This window comes from Saccostrea cucullata, unplaced genomic scaffold (assembly GCF_032062105.1).
Source record: "Saccostrea cucullata isolate Sc308-1 unplaced genomic scaffold, CSIRO_AGI_Scuc_v1 ctg137, whole genome shotgun sequence".
In the NCBI taxonomy this organism is placed as follows: domain Eukaryota; kingdom Metazoa; phylum Mollusca; class Bivalvia; order Ostreida; family Ostreidae; genus Saccostrea; species Saccostrea cuccullata.
The window spans coordinates 4,570-25,301 of record NW_026926990.1 but is presented as its reverse complement, the minus strand read 5'-3'; the positions used below and the strand labels follow the sequence as shown (position 1 = coordinate 25,301).

The 20,732-nt window shown below is 33.4% G+C and overlaps 3 protein-coding genes across 3 annotated transcripts in view; 1 reads left to right on the top strand and 2 right to left on the bottom strand.

Moving 5' to 3' along the window:
* Positions 1-7,545, bottom strand: part of LOC134273167 (microtubule-associated protein futsch-like) — a 31,317-nt gene extending 23,772 nt beyond the window's left edge. Inside the window, exons 1-2 of the mRNA XM_062755339.1 lie at positions 7,500-7,545; positions 4,958-5,033 (exon numbers count right to left, since the gene is read on the bottom strand). The gene's annotated coding sequence lies outside the window, so the exon portion shown is untranslated. The remainder of the gene's footprint in view (positions 1-4,957; positions 5,034-7,499) is intronic.
* A 2,715-nt stretch (positions 7,546-10,260) lies between these two features.
* On the top strand, positions 10,261-11,135 carry LOC134273162 (uncharacterized). Its single transcript, XM_062755335.1, has 2 exons — positions 10,261-10,316; positions 10,614-11,135. Exon 2 carries the CDS (start codon positions 10,625-10,627, stop codon positions 11,030-11,032), a length of 408 nt encoding a protein of 135 aa, XP_062611319.1. The 5' UTR covers positions 10,261-10,316; positions 10,614-10,624; the 3' UTR covers positions 11,033-11,135.
* Positions 11,136-13,366: 2,231 nt separating this feature from the next.
* Positions 13,367-19,882, bottom strand: LOC134273166 (coatomer subunit delta-like). The gene is made up of 12 exons (XM_062755338.1): positions 19,742-19,882; positions 18,399-18,438; positions 17,989-18,212; positions 17,678-17,857; positions 17,298-17,497; positions 16,590-16,681; positions 16,414-16,486; positions 15,689-15,854; positions 15,416-15,563; positions 14,976-15,084; positions 14,352-14,556; positions 13,367-14,006 (listed from the first exon to the last, which is right to left on the bottom strand). The coding sequence occupies exons 1-12, from the start codon at positions 19,742-19,744 to the stop codon at positions 13,917-13,919; spliced, it is 1,530 nt and encodes a 509-aa protein (XP_062611322.1). The 5' UTR covers positions 19,745-19,882; the 3' UTR covers positions 13,367-13,916.
* Between the last annotated feature and the right edge of the window lie 850 nt (positions 19,883-20,732).

Below are 20,732 nucleotides of genomic sequence, written 5' to 3'. Positions count from 1 at the left end.
AATCTGTCAATAAGATCTGAGTCACTTTATGCAGTCTCTGGTTACTCAGCCAGCAGCAATCAGAGAAAGAAGTTGGTTCTCCCACAAAATCAATATACACTGCCCTCTTGTTGCTCGCCCAGAAAAAGGCAAAAGTAGATTTGAATAATAAACATGTAATAAGTGCCAAATGAATCTGTCAGCAATTGTCCCCGGGAATCTTGAACCGAGTCGACATGAAGTATGATAAGGCAGTACCGGTGTCCCCGGAATCCCTGTCACCATTGTTTTTCTCTATTCACAGGACTCTGTGACACGATGTGAAAATTCAGGTAGTTTTACATCTAGAAGACACAAAACTGAGTTTCTTTCATTGTGCTGGGAGATTAATTGAATATAAATGACGCAGCTACAGACAAATCTGGTTATAAAATACCTACTGTGCTAAATCAATCTGTAAATTGTTCCAATGGCATTAACTAACAACCAGCAACAAAGTAAGAACATGAATAATTAATGCACCAATATCCTAACGAGTCAAGATGTTAACTTCATAGTCAAACCTTCCATACTTCCTACATTAAAACATGCCGCTAATAGAATGCGCATAGTGCATTACGTTGACAATTCTTTTTTCCCCCATTTTTTTGATCAGATGACTCACTGATCAATACTATAGAACTCAGATTAAGCCTGGTCTAATCATTGTATTTTTAGAATTAATCCATAGAATTTTTAAGGATAATCTTGATTGATTTATGCAAGATGCAGATATTGAGAGTTTAATTAAAATATTGAAACATTGTCTAAAATGGGATATTGATTACAAAAATCAATGCTTTTCAAACATTTTCTGATAAACATCAATACATTCATGTAATTTATTTCAGTTTTCATAAAAAATAATTTGACAAATCTTAAATTGGATTGGTAATTAAATGCATTTGTGGGTACAAAAGTTGAATGCTTATATATTCATAAGTACCTATTGATAGTAATTCATACACACAAGTACCAGATTATAAATAACAGTTTACAAATACATATATAGAGAGACTATCATGTATCAAACATTATGCCATATAGGGTCAAATTACACAACTACAAATCAATTTTCTGTCAAAAGATGAAAAGATCATGGAGAGTTTCTGAATTACACACACACTGGCCAAACCATTAGGTAGGGGAAAGAACTCCATCTAGAGATCAGCAGCTTTGAGGTCAGTGACCTCAGACAAACAAGAAACTCTGCAAATATCATAACACAGATTTGACAGCCACATGACATTCATCTTCTTTTATTATCTGTCATATTCTGGCAGCCCTGGGGCTCCCTAACCCTTCCTAGATACAGAGTACTAGTCTAATCCTCATCTTCTGATCTGAAAAACCAGCCATTTTTATCACTCGGTTTCAAGAAGCATGGGGTTTCTTCCTTCATGAAAATGGATTCCTTATCTAATCATTCTCTTACAGGGGTATACAATATAAGAGTTATATAAGACGGGAGGTAATATAATCTGGAGAAAGAATCTAGACAACTTCTAATATTCTAGAGGGAAAAAGTTACACCCTTAATTTTTGAAAATAATTAATATGAACCTTGGTAGGCCCATTCTGGTATAAACAAGTTCCTCACCAAAACCTGAAGGAAATAAATAAATATTTATACTTAGATTATATGGCACAACTACAAGAGATTTTTTTATGAAAGTTTCCTTTGATGAGTATACACATCAATGGGGCTAGCATATCAAACAGCATCTCCAGATTTTGACTTTTCAGAAGCACAAAGAAATCTAAAAGTAGGTCATTCAAAAGCTAATGAGTTTTGAATGATTTGGATAAGCTGCTGAGAGCAAGGTCATTAAAAGAAGCACTTAAAATCTACTGACCTGATACACTGGGCATTATCTTACACTAGATCTTATTCCAAACCCTTCCTGATTTTTAAAATCCCTAAAAGAAGCCAGCTTTAGGATGTTCCAACCTTTACAAACATTCTAAACACAATACTACATCTGCAGAACCTTATCGTGTTTTTTTTTACCCCCCTCTGCAGCTACTTATGAATGGATCAGATTTTAAATGTAGTAAGGCACAGAGAGGGAGCAGCTCAGCTCCCAAGGAAATGGACCTGTTAGATGCAGTGATTTTATCTGATTTATACTAAATTACAGGAAACCAGAAGTCTCTGTCGAGACTGTAGCTCTACTGGTTTGTACTTATCAAAAACCATTGCACTATTTTATGTATCTTTGTGTAGTCTACTTGTGTGCCAACTTATTTTGAAATCAAACTAAAACTGTAGAAGGAGTAGCGTTTTAAAGGAATTTCAGAGAAAATTCTATTTTTAGTAACCATGGCAACACCGTTCATCGAAAATAAAAACTGATGCACTATTCTATGTATCTTAGTGTAGTCTACTTGTGTGCCAAGTTATATTGAAATCAGACCAAAACTGTAGGAGTAGCGTTTTAAAGGAATTTCACAGAAAATTCTATTTTAAGTATCCATGGCAACACCGTTCATCGAAATCAAAAACCGATGCATTATTCTATGTATCTTAGTGTAGTCTACTTGTGTGCCAAGTTATATTGAAATCAGACCAAAACTGTAGAAGGAGTAGCGTTTTAAAGGAATTTCACAGAAAATTCTATTTTTAGTAACCAAGGCAACACCGTTCATCGAAATCAAAAACCAATGCACTATTCTATGTATCTTAGTGTAGTCTACTTGTGTGCCAAGTTATATTGAAATCAGACCAAAACTGTAGAAGGAGTAGCGTTTTAAAGGAATTTCACAGAAAATTCTATTTTTAGTAACCATGGCAACACCGTTCATCGAAAATAAAAACTGATGCACTATTCTATGTATCTTAGTGTAGTCTACTTGTGTACCAAGTTATATTGAAATCAGACCAAAACTGTAGGAGAAGTAGCGTTTTGAAAAATTGTTTACAGACAGACGGACGGACAGACAGACAGACAGACAGATGGACGGACGCCAGACACATTACTATCGCATAAGCTCTTCTGGTCTCTGACCAGTAGAGCTAAAAATTATACTGGGGTCAAAATGAAAAACCTTTATTCTTTTAGTATCAATTCATGTACTGTGAGAATCTGACACACAAAACAAACACACATATATGGCAGACATTTCTCTTACACATGTGATGTTAATGCATTTTATAAACTGATCAAACATACCACCTACTTTTCTTTGAGTAAATGAATGGTATAAAAAAAGCTTAATATTTTAGTTTCCCTTTTCTAACAAAAAATGTTCATTAGTTCAAAACATTTGATAAAATACAGAACCCATTTGTTATAATTCTCCAATTATAATTAATAACTATGAAAAATCAAATACTACAAAAAGTGTAGTCAACTCTTAACCAGTCAGAAGTGTAAACAAATGATGATCAATTTTAATTGACCACCATTAAGTTCATGGCATATCTGCAATAATTCAATCCATCATGGCATGGGCATTCTTCATAAATAATCACTGGCAGATTTAGGGGGTGGGAATAGGGGGCGGACCCCCTCCCCCTCCCCCTTTGAGTCCAAAAAAATACATAATATTTGGTAAATCAATGGTGTGTTTTTTTTGTGTGGCTGTGGGCCCCTACCCCGACCTCAAACTGGTCGGAACCCCCCCCTTTTTTCAAAATTTCTGGATCCGCCACTGATAATTATATTTTATGGAAGAAAGGTTCATTCATCCAACTACAACAGTTAGCTTCTAAGACATGAAGAGCAGACCTATCAATTTCAGAACTGAAGAACATATAAACTGTACAGATGTAAAGGGATTCTTGACTTTTTCCCTCTGAATAAGTCAATCTTACTGATGCATAAAAGACACTGCATCTTTTTACCTGTTACCAACCAGTAACAGTTACACATCTTGTGCCCTTTGAGGCTTGATCTTGTGCCTCTTCTTTTTTAGGAACTATTCTTTCATTACTTTAAATAGATTTTTTATAATTCATCCAAATACAGTGCAACAGCAATGCTAAAAAATCAAATTATTTTTTCCTCAGTCCTTATTCTGTTCCCAATCCAGGCCAAGCTGTTGTATATGTAATCTTCATCTATGTTCAACTTCATTCAGTAAAAAAAATATACATACACATGTATATGCAATAGGGCTGGGCAATAATATCGATATTTCAATATATTGCAATACAATGACAAAAAATATCGTATCGCAATACGATTTTGTAATATCGATATATTCACAATATGCTAAGATTAAGGAATTTTGTCATTTATTATAAAAATGGACTTATGAAAGTTTGTTATTAAGCCAAACAGTGAGTCAGAATTTGTTTTGTGGTAGCATTTCAGAGCATAACTTCAATGAAATCAAGAAGATTTTTTTTCCATGTTGGTAACTTATTATAGTTATGTACATTCTGCATGTGAATTAACTTTAATATAGTAAGAAAATGCCATTTTTATTACATTGAAAATATTGCAATACATATCGCAATACAGTTAAAAATAACGCAATATATTGCAATACGAAATCTCGGGCCAATACCCAGCCCTAATATGCAAAGAATTGTCTAAAATAATTCTAGGATACATCAAATACAAATTAATCTACCAGTACCGGCTCTTTTTAAACTACCAATAAAAAAGTCAACACTTGATCCTTAATACTGTACATTGGCAAATAATCATGATGGTTTTAATTTCACTATGTTCGCGATTTATTATATTTTTCTGCAAAATTAAACCCATCTTGAATGTTATTATTTGTTTTAGAAATGCATAAATGCTTGTACAAGATTTAAATTAATTTCTTGCTGCAGCGTGAAATTAAAATCATCCTGATTGGTACTTTCTGAGAAATCAGGAAATTTTAACACCGTGGAATTAAAAAGCCTTACAGTATACAACAGATTGACTGCTATGACACAATGCCAAATCCTAACAGCAAAACAACCGTTCTGATACCCTACCTTGTGCATGTTGCCATATCATATATATCTTCAACAGGACTCCATCATAGTTTTTCACATCCTTCCTGCATACCCTCTAAAAAGTAATCAAAATCAAATTGAGGAAATTATTAATTCAATCTGATATATTTTAAAAATTACTTATATCATCATAGATACATATTTATAAATATATATATTAAAATAAGCAATAGAAAAGCAAAAGATTTCAATAAAATATGAATAGGACTTTTTAGAAAACTTAGATTGACCTGTAAACATCTGATTGAAAAAAAGTGTGTATGTAAAGCACTGATGCTCCCATGTGGCAGCTCAAAGTCATGTTTCAGGTGGGTTTTTTTTTCAAATTTAGGTCAAAATTCAAGGTCAAGAGTTAAAAACACAGGTAACCAAAGAGAGGTCTATTTACAATGCACATAAAATGCAAGCATAACACCAACCATTCAGAAAATATGGTCAAAGTTAAAGCTGTTACAAAAAGTCTGTAATACTCAAAGGTCAAGAGGTAAAGGAAAGGTCTTGTTACAGGAAATATTTAATTGAAATATAAAACTAACAACACCAAACCTTCCAAAAATGTACATGTTTATGTCAAGGTTTCATTTTTTTCCCAGATCAAAGTTTTCCCTTTTTTCAAAGCAAAGGGTTAGAAATTAGTTGTAACAGAATAGGGGCTGCGGTTTTATGAACAAAATATCTGTGGACCGAACTGTTACAATTCAAGTTTTTTTTTTCATTTTGACAAATGATGCAGTCAATTTGGCCAGTGACTATTCTTTAGGAAAAACACACACTGCAAATGTAGATAAAATTCAAAAGTTCAAGGTTATGGTCAACGTTAAAGTTTGGTAAAATTTTGCAGAGGATGGTCATTAGGTCAAACTCTGAGATCAAATATGTTGACACCCAAAGAAAACTTTATCTAACTAGTATAGAAATTGATTATTTTTAAATGATTGATTTATAGCAATGGATTCATAAAAAAACAACAAAAGTATTCAGTGATACAATTATTATTCTTCTTTTAATATTATAAAATGTGCACAGACTTCTTGTCTCAGTCTGTGATGATTTTGTCCACATATACATTATACCCTGCTTTTCAGTATAAATGGCACAACACATTTTGCTTTTGCCTTCATCTTTTGCACACTAGAGTTTGTTCAGAATCTATCCCTTCTTCTACATTGAGATTCCATTTTAACATTAATCAAAAGCCAAGAATGAGACTGTCACATCAGTACAAAGTAAGCATGTACATGCTGGGAATTCAAGTACTGAAACACATTTAGATTTTATCAGTCAGCATCTTAAAGATTACATTTCCTTTCTATATGAACTCTGTTGGGCTATAATTAATTCCCCACGGCTCAGAAATAGAAACAATTATATATATCTGACCATACATTTACAAAGCCCACCCCTACTTCTAAATAATCTGAATTCATTTAAGTTTTTTTAGTTTTTATTTCATATACCGGGGTACTTTCTTAAAGAATACTATTATAACTCTAAGTAAACACGCTAATTCAGAGGAATTTGTTTCCCCACTTAAGGAAACAAGAAGAGCATGTGTGGATTGGAAGGGGGGGGGTTCGGAGGACTGAGGGTGGTGGACAGAACATTTTAAGAGGGGCTGTTGTTAGGGCCACAGGGAGTAACTGTATATAATTTAATTGCAAAAGCTTCCTCATATATTGCTCACTCAGAAATAAAACTTTTCCACACAAAAATAATGTATAAAGTTATCAGTGTGGTTATAGCCTTGACCTTTGGTCTTTTTGACATCAAAATCATTTAGGATCTTTTTTGGCCAAGGGGAGATGTGGTATAAAATTTCATTGCAAATGCTTTGTAAATTCATGTAAGAAAAAAAAAGGAATAGCTTTTCGCAAGCAAGTTTTTCTGCAACCCTAAAGTTTGTTATCTAGATCGATCCCCAAGTAGTTAGAGAATTTTCTAAGGATCAATCTCTTAATCAATGGACATACAGAAAAACTTGTAAACCAAAAGTTATTCCTTTATAAGTATCTTGATCGAGTGGTCCCAACCTGTTAATGTTAATTTACAAAATCATGTTACTTACAGAAAGACCAATTCTTCATGAATATGCCCATTATACATATTGCCTTATTGTGGATAATTTTAATACTATAACATAAAATAACACTAATGTTCCGGAACTGGAGATGGCCCGTATTGGCAACTTAACTGAATATGATTTGATTAGCCCATCCCATCAACTTCAAGATCAGATGGGTGTAGCTCTTCATGCCATATTTGCATTCTTTCTGTTGGAAGTATTTCATTAATTTTTTTTTACAAATTAAGGAACAAAACCGAAAAACCAATTCAAAGAACATAAACATTAAGAAATACTTCAATTAAACTACCTTGCAGTGGTTGATCGGTGTGAAATTATCCGAGAAAATTCGCATGCGTATTAAACTTCATTTTTTTACTTAAAGAAATGGACTTTAAAACCTCCAAACATTTTAAACAAAATGAAATAACATTACTCAGATGATCAAAGTACAAATACCTATATTGGTCGACCTATTTCAGTTGCATTTACGTCTTCTTTGTCCGAAATAATCTGTCAATTTCCAATCCTTTCCTCCATCTTGAAAAAATTGGAAAAGTAATGTTTAAAACCGGAAACCACAAATGAAGGCGATATTCCGGTTTGCACTGTCTGGATAATTGCTTGAACCCCCCCCCCCCTTTTTTTTTAATTCAACTATATTGTGGTGTTCTTATAGAAGAATCTAAATGGTAGATTAGGATTGTAACTTTTTTGTATTGAAAATATTAACAAGAAAACATTCTGCTCACCACACTGCTTTTAGATTTCTTGCATATACCTATACATATCTTAAGTGTTTAAGCTTTGATAATAGTGCAGATCCAAGTAAGGTAGAACTTCATGCCGGAGTGTATAGGTCACTTATATGACTTGAAATGGCTGATGCTGATGAAAAAAAATTAAGATGTATAATTTCGTCAGAAAGCTTCATATATTTCATCTTTTTCTCATTTGAAATAAAGCCACCATATTTTCTCTATGTCTAAATAATTTCTCCATAAAGATGGAACTGAAAAATCTCCTCTTGAATCTCCTTTCACGAAGAATGCCTTATGTCACGGTCAAGTTTGGTTTAAATTGGCGCGTACAGTGATTCTGGGAAAGTTTTAGGGTGAAGTGATCGTGAGTTGGACACCTTTAATTTGTATTCCTTCTTGTATGCAGGTCACATTCGGTTGTATTATACCCTCTGCTATTGGATACTGTCCGAAAGAACTCGCAAAGATCTAATATTTTTTGCTTGGATTACCTCGGTATTTTACCTTATAATGCATTCAGATGTGATAAACCACCAACATCGAAATTCGATCGCAAGTCGGACACATTTGATATTGAGTCGGACACTTAAAAATATAGGAACTAATTAACTTACAAGACCCTATATGCACCCGCTGAGGTACACTTCATCATTGAACAAGCATGAAATCAAATAATCATGAAAACTGAAATTAAAAAAAGGACAAGCAAAAAAAAATTCAATATAAAACCCCCCTCCGCATCTGTGTCCCTAACCCCTTTTTGTAATAAATTTATGTACAATCTTCAAAGTACCCCTTTTCGATTGTGAGGTGGATTATGTCAATAAATAATTCGTCTTTCACTAGGAAAAAAAGAAAAGAGTCTGACCTTGACATGTGACACCCCCCCCCCCGACTCTTTATTATTTTTTTAATCTCGTATTAATTTGTGTATATTTTGGGTCTTTTTAAACACTTCAAAAATTGCAATCTTTATCAATCATTCTACGAAGTTTCGCATTAATCCGATATTAAGATAAAATTTAGGGAAAACTATAGTTACGAAAGTTAATTTCCAGTTATGAATTAAAATTCTCGGCAATAGATAAAATTTACATTTATTAAAATAATTTAATTAATCAAAAATGCACAGTATTTATCTCCAAAAATAATTAATAAAATTTATACCTTTAACGCAATAACAATCCGTTATGGAAGTTTGATTTTTAAGAGAGAAAACTAATATTTTTGAGATTGAACTTTACATGAAAGACAGATATAGACGGATACAGGACACGATTCCATTATAAGAGAGTCATTTGTAAGCATAGGCGTCGGAACCGGGGGGGCTAGGGGGGGCTTAGCCCCCCCCACTTTTTTTCCAAATATATACTTAGTTTAGACATTGAACGTATCTTCGTAGGTTTAGCCCCCCACTTTCCACAGATACGTCTTAGTATGGGTTAAAAATTGGGAAAGTGGTGGTGTTTGGACCAAAAATTTTTTGGTACTGAAGCTCGAACCTACCACTACCCCCCTCCCCCCCCCCCCCCCCCCCCCACGAAATAGGATTTTCGTGATTTGGGAAATGGAAATTTTCCCTTTTTTTTTTTTTTTTTTTTTGCTTGTCAGGTTTTCTGTGAAGGTACAAAAATTTTTTTTTACACTAAGCCCCCCCACTTTCAATTTGCTTCCGACGCCAATGGTAAGTGAATTAAAAGCAGAAGGAGGTTAGACTCGTAGAAGCAAGAGTTCATGAGAAAAGTCCAATAACTCTTTAAATTCTTATGTCATTCCATACCTTGATCGATCTCCTGTTTGTCAATGTTCTACTGCAATATTGTTCTTAAGAGTTGAAATAGAAAAGAGAAAAGAGAAATACATGGATGAAATTCGCCCAATTAAGAAGAGGATGAAAAGGGCGAAAATAAAACGGAGGCGAAAATTTCCCTGTATACAGTATTTGGCCTCCACGTACGAATTGTAAAGCAATCCCGAATTTAGATTTTCAATGAAAGACCATTTGACCTTGGCTAATTCGTCTTGAAAATCAGTTATTAAAAATGTTATCTCATCAGTGAAAATAGGACCCTTTTTCATGTATTTATTTAAAATATAAGTGGGTATACTTGCATAGAACGACATATGGATGTGATCGAGGCCTGGGAAATATAATACATCGGAAAAATTATAAGTTCCTACTATCTGTCTATTAAATTACTAGGGGACTTCTATCCACTCTTCAGATGCCAGTGATTCCAGGCATCTGTCATCGTTTTTAAAAAAATCGTTGATGACAAGCTATTAAAAAATAAGAAATAGGGCATATATTCAAACTCAAAAATCCTATTTCTTCAGGAGGGGGGGGGGGGGCAAACTTCTTGTGTTTCTGCATAGTTTTTTTAAGCTAATCTATATTATGACGTTGTCCGTACACATATCCATGATATTATGACGTAAACAATGAAATGACGATTTCGCTGCGTAACAATCAACGGTCACGTGACGTAGTAACCCATTCGAGGAAGAGAATAAAGTGAGTATTTATAACTTCGTTAAGACTACAAAGGTTAAATTTAGACTAGAGAGATCCCATATGTCCATAAGTAAAACAAATTATCCAACGAAAAAAAGGTAATTTCAAGTGTAAATGTAACCACCTTATTCCATTGTCATGCAAACTCTACAACTGTTAGGTAACTATAAATTCTGAGACAGAAAACCTTGTTTCTGATAAATTGTATGAATCTGAGGAAGTTTTCATGTGGTCTGTGTACAATTTAAGATCTTAAAAATAATACTGATGGATATTCATAAATGAATTTTGCTTCAGAATTTCTCACAATGCCAGAAAAACCAGGAAAACGAGAAAGTAAGAACGAAGCCAAAGGCGAGCCAAAGTTTCTAACTGGCAAGATGTACGATGTTCTGCCGGAGATTCCAGGGGATCGGAAGTCGAGACCAATAAAGGCGGCTAAAAGGCCATCACTCGGAAAAATGTATGATATTCTACCAAGCATTGGTCCAAACGTGTTCTCATACGAAGATTTCCAAAAAATGTATGAAGATTCTGACAAGTCGGAGGATGCTCCAATGAGGAAATCCTTACACGCACCATCCAGTGATGCAGTACTTAATCACGTGACAAATGGTCAGGAACTGTCTGAAGCTTCCAATAAAAGGTCATCATCTCCATTCAGGGATGTGAAGAAGCGTCGCATGCCTAAAAGGGCCCGACTCCCAGATACATAAACTTTGTTTTTTAATCTCTCGTGTGAGGGTTCAACAAAACACATATGCTTATTTTAAAATTAATTAATGTAACAATAACGTTTGAAGTCTGTCTCTTTCAAAATATTTTCTTTCATTAATTTATGGCATTAATCCAGCTTTTGGTGAAAAATTTACACAAGTGATATGAATATCAAATATTTTGTGACGGATGGGGATTTCAGTTAACAATGATGCATTTTTCTCTTAAATCTTATAATGAGACCAATCTGAAGTAATTTTTTTTTTTGCTGTTGTCAGACTCACACTACGAATTTTAAAGAGGGAAAAAAAAGGTAATACTGGGGGGAAAAACCAAAAGTCTCTGACGAGACGAGGCTGTAGCTCTACCGGTTTAAACTTATTAAAACGAAGGAAGAAAAAAAGCATTTAAACTTGAAACTTTGCAACACGAAGGAAGGAAAAAAGCATTTGAACTTGAAACTTTGCAACAGCAATAAATTAAAATTTGATCATTGGTTTAGTCATTTTCTTGGTAAGATTTATTGAAATCAGACCAAAACATTTGGAGGAGTAGCATTTTGAAAATATCATTCATCAAAATCAACAAAAACCGCTATATAGAATTACGTATCTTGTGAAATCTACTTTTGCGCCTTATTATACTGAAATCAGACAAAAACATTAGGAGGAGTAGTATTTCGAAAATGTTTCAAAAAATCTATATTTTTAGTAACCATGGCAATTTAACACTGTTCATAGAAAAAAGATACACAGATTTATGTGTCTTTGTGTAGTCTACTTCTGTGTCAAATTATATAGAAATCAGACCAAAACTGCAGGAGAAGTAGCATTTTGAAAATAATTAAAAGTTTTCTATTAATTTTTAGTAACCATGGCAAGAACATTCTCGAAATCAAAAACTAATATGTAGTCTACATGTGTGCCAAGTTACTAGTCGTCAGACCAAATCTGTAGGAGTAGCATTTTGAAAAAATGTACAAGGACGGATGACCTTGCTTATCACATATTAAAGCTCTTTTGATCTTCGACCAGTAGAGCTAAAAATTTGTTTTCTGGTGTTTCTTCTTGCTGCAAGAGACTTCAAGTAAGACTTTTAAAGGGTTGTTGAAAAAACTTTTAAATGTTTTAATGCATCAGTTAGGTCCAAATAAAATTTTGTTTGCTACTGCATATAGACTCAAAATGCAAAACCTAATTTTGTTTTTCAGCATGTATATATTTCTCATAAATTATACATTGCATATTAAGAAACTTAAGGAGATGGATGAACATGACGAGAGATAAGCCCATAGTGTAATAAACATAAAGGTGAAAAATTAATCTCAATTTTATCAAAATTTTCCTTAATATTTCATCTAACATTAAAGTATACTTTATGTAAAATCTCTACAACTTGCACAAATCTCATGAAAGTTGAAGTTATTTCCCTATGAAATATTATAGACACACGAAAGAGGACAAAACGAGTCATTTTTTCACACTATAACACTATTTTTCGCTATGAGTGGGTCTTCTCTCCATTTTTTTGAAAGGTAATCCTCAAAGTTTACATAAAAACATACATATTTTGGTTTCCAAAATTATGGAGCAATGACCCACTATACCTAAAAAATATAAGTTTATGACATAACTTTCGTATCTTTTCGAGAAATACTTAAGTCCCTTAAGTCAATGGTCATATCACAAACAAGATTTAAATGCCGCACTTCATCAGGACTTGTGTAGCGTAGCGGTTAGCGTGCTAGTCTCAAAAGAGAATACAACTCAGGATTTTTATTGCCAGGGTTCGAACGCAATGGATACCACAATATTTTTCTTAATAAAAGAATAAATTTTAACGAAAAATTTTCCACCAAACTTTTTTGTTTACCATGATTTTACAAAAATCAATGATGAGAACTTTACTCTAAATACCAAAATCACAATTTGAATATGATTTTTATATATCTGAAGCTTACAGGTTTTTTGCGTGCTAAGTACACACATCTCCTTTCTTTTTTAATGTATTACATGTAATAAATCACTTATATTGAAAATGACATGGAGGTTCATTCACTACATTTATCATTTGTTCAAACCAATACTATTTTTAAAAAGACTTGAATTGTATTTGTCAGCTGGGATTCATGTTTTTTTTTCAGTATCTGGAATATTAAAAAATGTTGGCAAAGATATACATTATAAATTGAGCCATAAAATGTTACTCTCAACAGCAGCCTATATCAAACAACCACAAAAGAGATGTCTAACTGGCATATAAACTAATACTTGTTCTCATGATGCATGTACTGATCATCTCCCTTGTATCTGATATAGACAATGACCAAAGACTTTTTCATATTTTATAAATATTTATTCTTGTTATGTACATGTGTAATCTTTGACACATAGAAGTAAAAGTCTGCTTCAACAATCAATATACAGTTCCTATTGACAACAAAAGACAAATTGTTTGTATTTTTGGTGGATATTCCTGGACTCAGAATGTTCATCAGTGAAGAATATCCCAACCCAATAATTATGAAAAGAATAGCATGAGTAGCATTTATGTTGTAATTATAAGATCAGCACTTTATTACCATAATAAGAAATATGATTTACCTTTCAAAATTTTAAAATGACTAAAAGTTCCCAATGAAACTTTCCAGGAAACCTGTTAGTATCACAGCTCCTTTTTGACAGTACCAGTATTACTAGTTTCACTAGATATTTCTCTTCAAACCTTCAGGATGTTTTAAATAAAACATTCATTGCAGGGGGGTACTTATGTCATTAAAGGGCCTAGAACCCTTACTCTGTACCCCTTCCCCTCCAAAAAACCTATTTAGTTTCATGTGGTCCAAAACAGAATACAGTCACAATAAATAGAGTGGAGATAATATTACACTATCTCATATCTGTCCACATAAAAAACCACCTCTGAGGAAAACTTCACAGGACTGTCATCACTGCAATTTTGAACTTCTGTAATCTGAAAAGTTAAACAGTCCCGTTTATTTACAAGTTTAACATAAATCATATTTACATACATTAATACTTATAATAAATGCGTAGGTGCTTCTGTTAAAAAAATATCTATGGTGATAAATGCACTTGCGGATTTAGAGGGGGGCCTAAGGGGCTTGCCCCCCTCCCTCCTTTGAGTCCAAAAAAAAAACAAAACACCACAATATTTGATATATCAATGTTTCTTTGGTGTGGCTGTGGGCCCCTACCCTGACCTTAAACTGGTTGAGCCTCCCCTTTTCAAAATTTCTGGATCTGCCACTGGAATGTGCATAAAAGATGAGACTAAATGATGTAGTCAACAAGTTACCTGTAAATCACAGTATGACTTTTTGGATATAAAGTTAACAGTGACTGGGAAGAAGTCGTCGGGGTGTCCGGCGATACTGAACTCCATGCTCCCCGACTCGTTACTGGCGTCAATGACTGGTAACGTCCACTGGAGTACGGCCTTCCTGCTGTCAAAATTATACTCCCCATCACACTCCCCTACCACAGGGGCCCCAACACCAGATCTACAACACAAGGATTAAGTCCAGTATTTTCTGACTGAGGAATTTTGTTTTTACATATTTCCAGAAGGATAGTCTTTGAACTGCAAAATTTAATGCATTAACATCAATTTAAAAAACCCAAATCCTACATCTTTAACAATAGCCTAGGATGACATTTACACTTTTTAGCTCCTTCGATCTTTCTGCAATGTCGAGCTTAAAACTATAAGTTTATTTTATTCGTTTCATTAACAGTCCTAAACAATTTGAACTGAATATTGTACTGTCAAGGTTTTCTCAGTAGAACTGACTTACGGTATAAGAATTAGAATTGACTTACGGTACAAGAATTAGAATTGACTTACGGTACAGGACTTAGAATTGACTTAAGGTACAGGAATTAGAATTGACTTATGTTACAGTAATTAGAATTGACTTACGGTACAGGAATTAGAATGGTGACATCATTGAGCTCTAGGTCTGTCTGCTTCAGTTCATACTCAATGTTAACATCACACCCACTTCCCGTGTCATTAGGCCAACAGTTAACTACAATACAGAGTGATATTTATAAGAGACATTGAATTAGTCCTCTTACAGTCAAAGAAGTAATTGTCAATCTCCAAAAACTCATTTGGTAATACTGTATTTCAATTCCAAATGATCAGGAAAAGGTAAAATTATTCAAGTTTTTTATATGTTAGGATTAATGTATTTCAAGAAAAAATGCTTTAAAAACTATTAAGAAAATATAAATTTATAATTCCAGCATGCACATTATACACTCATTCGAAATATATTTGTGCCTGTTTTCAGTGTCAATTAGAGATCCTTGGTTCACATTTTTATACACTACTACAGTGTACAGATAATGCCTTACTCTGGAGGGGCATCATGTCTTCATCCTGGGTTTGAAACCTCCACTTCAGGACTCCGACATCTGTGTTCAGGGGGAATGACTTCTCTTGGTTTTTCAGAGCAATACAAGATGAAGAGTTGAACAGTTTCTTGTCAACATTGGGATGTGTCTGTTAAATAATATAATAATGCCATGAATTTGTGATTAAATCTTTCTTAATTCCTTTGGAAGTCAGATGAGACTGCTTCAATGAATAAACAGAGGGCTCCTAGTCATGTCTATATTCCGACTCACCTGTAACTGAATGCCCTTCTTGTCATTGTTGAGAACATTGACCTTGATTTTTCCGTACGTTTCATCATTGACCTTCACTTTGACTAAGCCATGAACTTCCATGTTTTGTAGGCCACCATCTCTACCAGCTGTAAGACTGATTTTCTCTTCTACTGCGATGTGAACACTACAAAGAATTCAATACATTAAGTATCTCTAAAATTATACCCTAGTACATCCATGCTCTTCTTCATTCATGTATTTATTGATTTTATAGGAATGACAAATGACCCAGAGTGACTTCAATGGTCCTCAGAGTCCCATTTCTCTCTCCTTTGCCAAAAAATTATAAATATCTAAACCCATGTTTCCAAAAATTCTGCATTACAGACAGTGAGACTACTTCCAAAGTCTTATCATCAAGGTTACAAACATAAGCTTTGTTCCTTTTGAAGAAATCTAATTCTTTATTATTGTAAATTAGATTTCTACTTTAGCCTTGACATAATTGGCTTTGATTTGTATAAATTTGAATTGGCATGCCATAAGGACACTAGAAATTCTTTTTTTATCAGCTTTGTTAAATTTTCAAATATGGAAAGTATACAAATTGGAACACAATGAAGATGGACACTCACACAGACAGATGCCAGAAACTCTTTAATAAAAGCTCATTTAAACCATGTGCTCTGGTGATCCAGCAAAACTGATTTATGCAAATTCACTAAGATTTTAAATGCTCTTACCCTTCTTGGTCTTTGACAGGAGTGGTCTGTTTGGCCACAGCTGATGATAATGATGATTTTGTTCCTCCCACCTCTTTAATAACATTAAAACAAAATCAACAAATTGAAAATATATCTCCAACATGCTTTCTGCATAGATATATAATAAAATCAACTGATTCATTCCAGTGACTTACTTTCACCCTCTGACTCCAGCTGTCCAACAAATGTATCAACATCTTTCTTCTTGCTTCCAAGACGAAGAGCATTTCTTGATGATGAAGGTTTGCTATCAACAGATTAGAAAAAGGTTATAAAATGACTATTTTCCTATACTCTGGCAAACAATTTCTTCTAATAATACATAGTAGCCTGTGAGTAAATTTACATATACTAGTAATATCCCCACACCCAATCATTTCTATTCCAATACTAGTATATTTTATTTACTCACTCTCTCTATATACTTGCAGATACAGTGCAAATTTAAGACTTTCTAATTGGTTTTTTTTTTTTTCAAGATTCCAACATTTCACTAAGGTAGCCATGATAAAATTATTATGCAGAGGAATATTTATGCAATGGCTTTCTATTTAAACATAAATTATCCTCAAACAAGAATTGTTATGTTCACTGTATTTTGAATTACTACAGAATACTTTTTCTCATAATAAATTTCTGCTATGTATAAGGTAACTAATTTTCTGCGAAAATCTGTCCAATCATACTTAGTATACATATAAGGCATATAGTGAAAGCCTAAGAAATCTGCATAATTTTCTAACCAAGGATGAAACAGAAATGGAGATTCAATGGAACTATGACCCCATGAAAAAATAGGTTTACAGAATCTATTTATCATCTCTATGTTTGAATAATCTAGTTCTGTGTTGTTCAGTCCATACCTAGCAGGTGCTGTGTATGATGGTTTGGGTGTATCCATGGGAACACTGTCAATAATAGGGTTATCTCTCTGTGTAAAGGAACCACTTCCAAAGCCACCACCAAATCCTCCACTTCGTCCAGATTTCTGATTCTCACGGCGGGCCGCCTGCAGTTCCTTGGCCTTCTTCTGCATCTGAATCTTAGCTTCTTTTTCTTGTGTCTAAATATCGTAGAAACATAAACAACAATTTACAATGCTCTTGGAAAAAAAAACTATAAGTCAAAGGAGAGATTCCTTTAAAACCACCAAAGAATTTTGAAAAAATGTAAGTTATAAGAAATATATTTATTTGATTCTTCCTGGCCAGTGAAAAGTAAGACATTCTGAACATTTTCTTACCTCTCTCACAGATTTGAAAACAGCTTCTTCATGTGATTCCATTTCTGTAAATGTTCTGATCTGTGCAAGATTGACACTTTCTCTATAACCCAGAGCAACAATTTCATCAAAGGCAAATATCAGAGGAAAGGCTTGATCCACAATATCTTGCTCATCAAAGTTTTTACAATACTCTGGTATCTGTAATTTTAAAAAAAACTGATTTACTGGCCAGTAAAATACACAAAAGGAAGTCAGGCTTTAGAAAAGTAAATTTTTGAAACTGTTAAGTTTTAAACACCCTTTCAGAAAAACTCAAAGATAATACTTACGACTCTTGCAAAAAGCCTGAGAGTTTCTAAATCCTCTAAAATGTTGCTAGCTTTAGTTGTGATTAGTAACATATAGAGCTTCTCTAATGGCTGGTAGACATATCGTACACTCTCAGTTTCTACAAATGTATGTTGTTTCCCAGAACTCATTAACTTTGGAAAAGCTGCCAGCAGTCCCTCAATTCGAGATCTTGTCATCTCAACAAATTGCCGAGATATTATTGCTGGAAAGAGGAATTACAATGTTTTTTTGAAAAATACTCTTTAAATGTTTAACAATTAGACAATCAAACTAACTTTTAAGATTGGTGTTGAACTGTTACACAAAGGACTAAGGATTTCAAATTCTCAAATTCACTTCATCTTCAGAAGTCTTGATTTTTTTTTTGGAAATTTTAGAGATAACATACCTTTGCCTGACTTGTTGCAAACTGCTGCAGCAAGCAGTACCTACAAAGTAAATAAATAAAAATTATTTATGCCACTATCTGTCACACCTGGTTTAGCAATATAATTCGTTACTATGCATTAGCTGTGTATCAAAACAAACAAAGCCAGACTTGTCGAAATCCGTCGGTCCTGTCGGCAAGGCTGGTAAAAATTTGTCTGGACCGATAACATTTAAGAAAACGTCAGTCCAGATGACCGATTGAAAAAAATTGAGCATAGTGCAAATTTAATGAAGGTCGGGATCAGGATGCGTAGTTAATGGTCACAAACACGAAAAAAATGGCCGCGTACACAGCATGTTGACGATAGCTAAGTAAATTTGTTATAGCAAAGTTGTAAAACTTGTCATTTATGTCTATGTTAAAGACTCTCTATCCCAAGAAAGGAAACTTGTTAGATTGAAAGCTATTGAAAGTAACAAAGGACATGTTGGCGCTGTTATTCATATAACTTTTTCCGCATCAAAATAAGGTACTAGTATCTGGTCTGACAAAAGTTTGACTCGTCCGACAGAACATTCGATTTCAGACCAAATGTCTGACAGTGATTAAAAAATTTCGACAAGTCTGCAAAGCATTTCACTCTTAATTGTGAACAATTCAAAAAACTATGAATTTAGGCTGAAAAGGTGAATTTAAGGACATAAGACACAAACAAGCTCAAAAAAGGTTTTCATAACTGAACTGATCATAGATGGTCATTTGATTATTATTTCATATTCATTGCCTATTCTTAACATTAATTGCAGATTGATATTGCTTAATTTTACTACACTGAAACTTAATGGGACATATGCTAACTGTATGGACATGTCTAAAGAAACATGCAATAATTCAGGTATGCAGTCAAGTAAAAGGGCATATACAGTATTTGTTATTCTATAAGTATAAATGTAATCAAATACAATTGCAAATTCTTTCACTTAATTCATAATTGATTCGCTTATTTACTTAAAGAACATGTAGATGATGATCCATTCTTTTGTATAGTGTCTTGCATGCTCTCAATTTCTAATTAATGCAAACCGGTATCCGAAACAGAGAAAATTCGAACTTTTTGATAATCGGATATTTACATAGTGTATTAAGTTATGTTAAATAATGTTACACTATTTTTCTTAAAGTAACGTCAAATCTTATTCTTTCCATAGTCTTATCTTCGAGAAACTATTCTCACATTTAGTTCTATATGAATTTTTACATATTTAACAAATTGTAGAACATCATTATCTTTGGGTTACAGAAAAACAATAAGTGTATAAAGATTCGTTTTCCCCCATAATCAAATCAGGAAAAATACGTACCATTTTGAAATTTGAAGATAAACAACTCTATCAATATGAAAAGGGCAAATAAACCTCGAAATATTGTTATTGTCGAGCTGGAAGTTCCAGCAAGTCGGCCACGTCAATCTGATATGTATTCCTCCGCTGCAAACAGAGTGTACTATTTTATTATTAAAAGGTTTTTATGGTATATTTGTAACCGTCTTTGCTATTTGATATTCAAGATTACTTATTTTAAATATTTGAAAAGAATCAAGATGGAAAATTCCTGTAAAATATTTTAAATAATTTTTTTATTGAAGGTTATTTGCCGGAAATAATTTTATTCAAAATAAATTCCAAATCTGAACAGTTATGACTGTACATATATTTTATCCGGATTGCTTCTTATAATCGACCAAAATGTGAAATGTTTCTTTCAGATATAGTTGGAACTTACCAAGAAACAGCCAGATGCTGGCTATCTATGTCTCTGATACAATATAAAAAAATCAGGACCGTCTCTATTTTTAAAGAAAGGGGGTAGGCCTACTCCTATAAAAGAGGATGCTGCGTGCCAACACATTTTTTTAAATTTCCCTAAACGTGTAGCAGATTAAAAGAAGAACTTTAAGTTACAAAAAAATTATGCTATTCTTTTTAGATACAAAGGTACACATAGCACAACGTAGAATAATATATTTGGAATATAATTTGCCAATAAATTAAGTTAATTTTGTTCTCAACTTGAATATGGCCACGAATTTATGCTGTGCAATGCTGATGCCATATTGTTTGTTGATGATAGACTTCCGATAAATTATATGATTTCTAAACTACGAATATCAGCAGTCATCAAGTTCTATGGTCGATACAATTACCTTGTTGAAAAATACTGTATTTATCATTATGTCAAAAGTAGACTTCCTTTTTTCATACTGATTGTTATGCCATTATTTACACACTGACTTGTCTGCGATTTTTTCTTTTTTCCCCCGAACATGAAAAGGCGCACACGGAGAGTGTGACC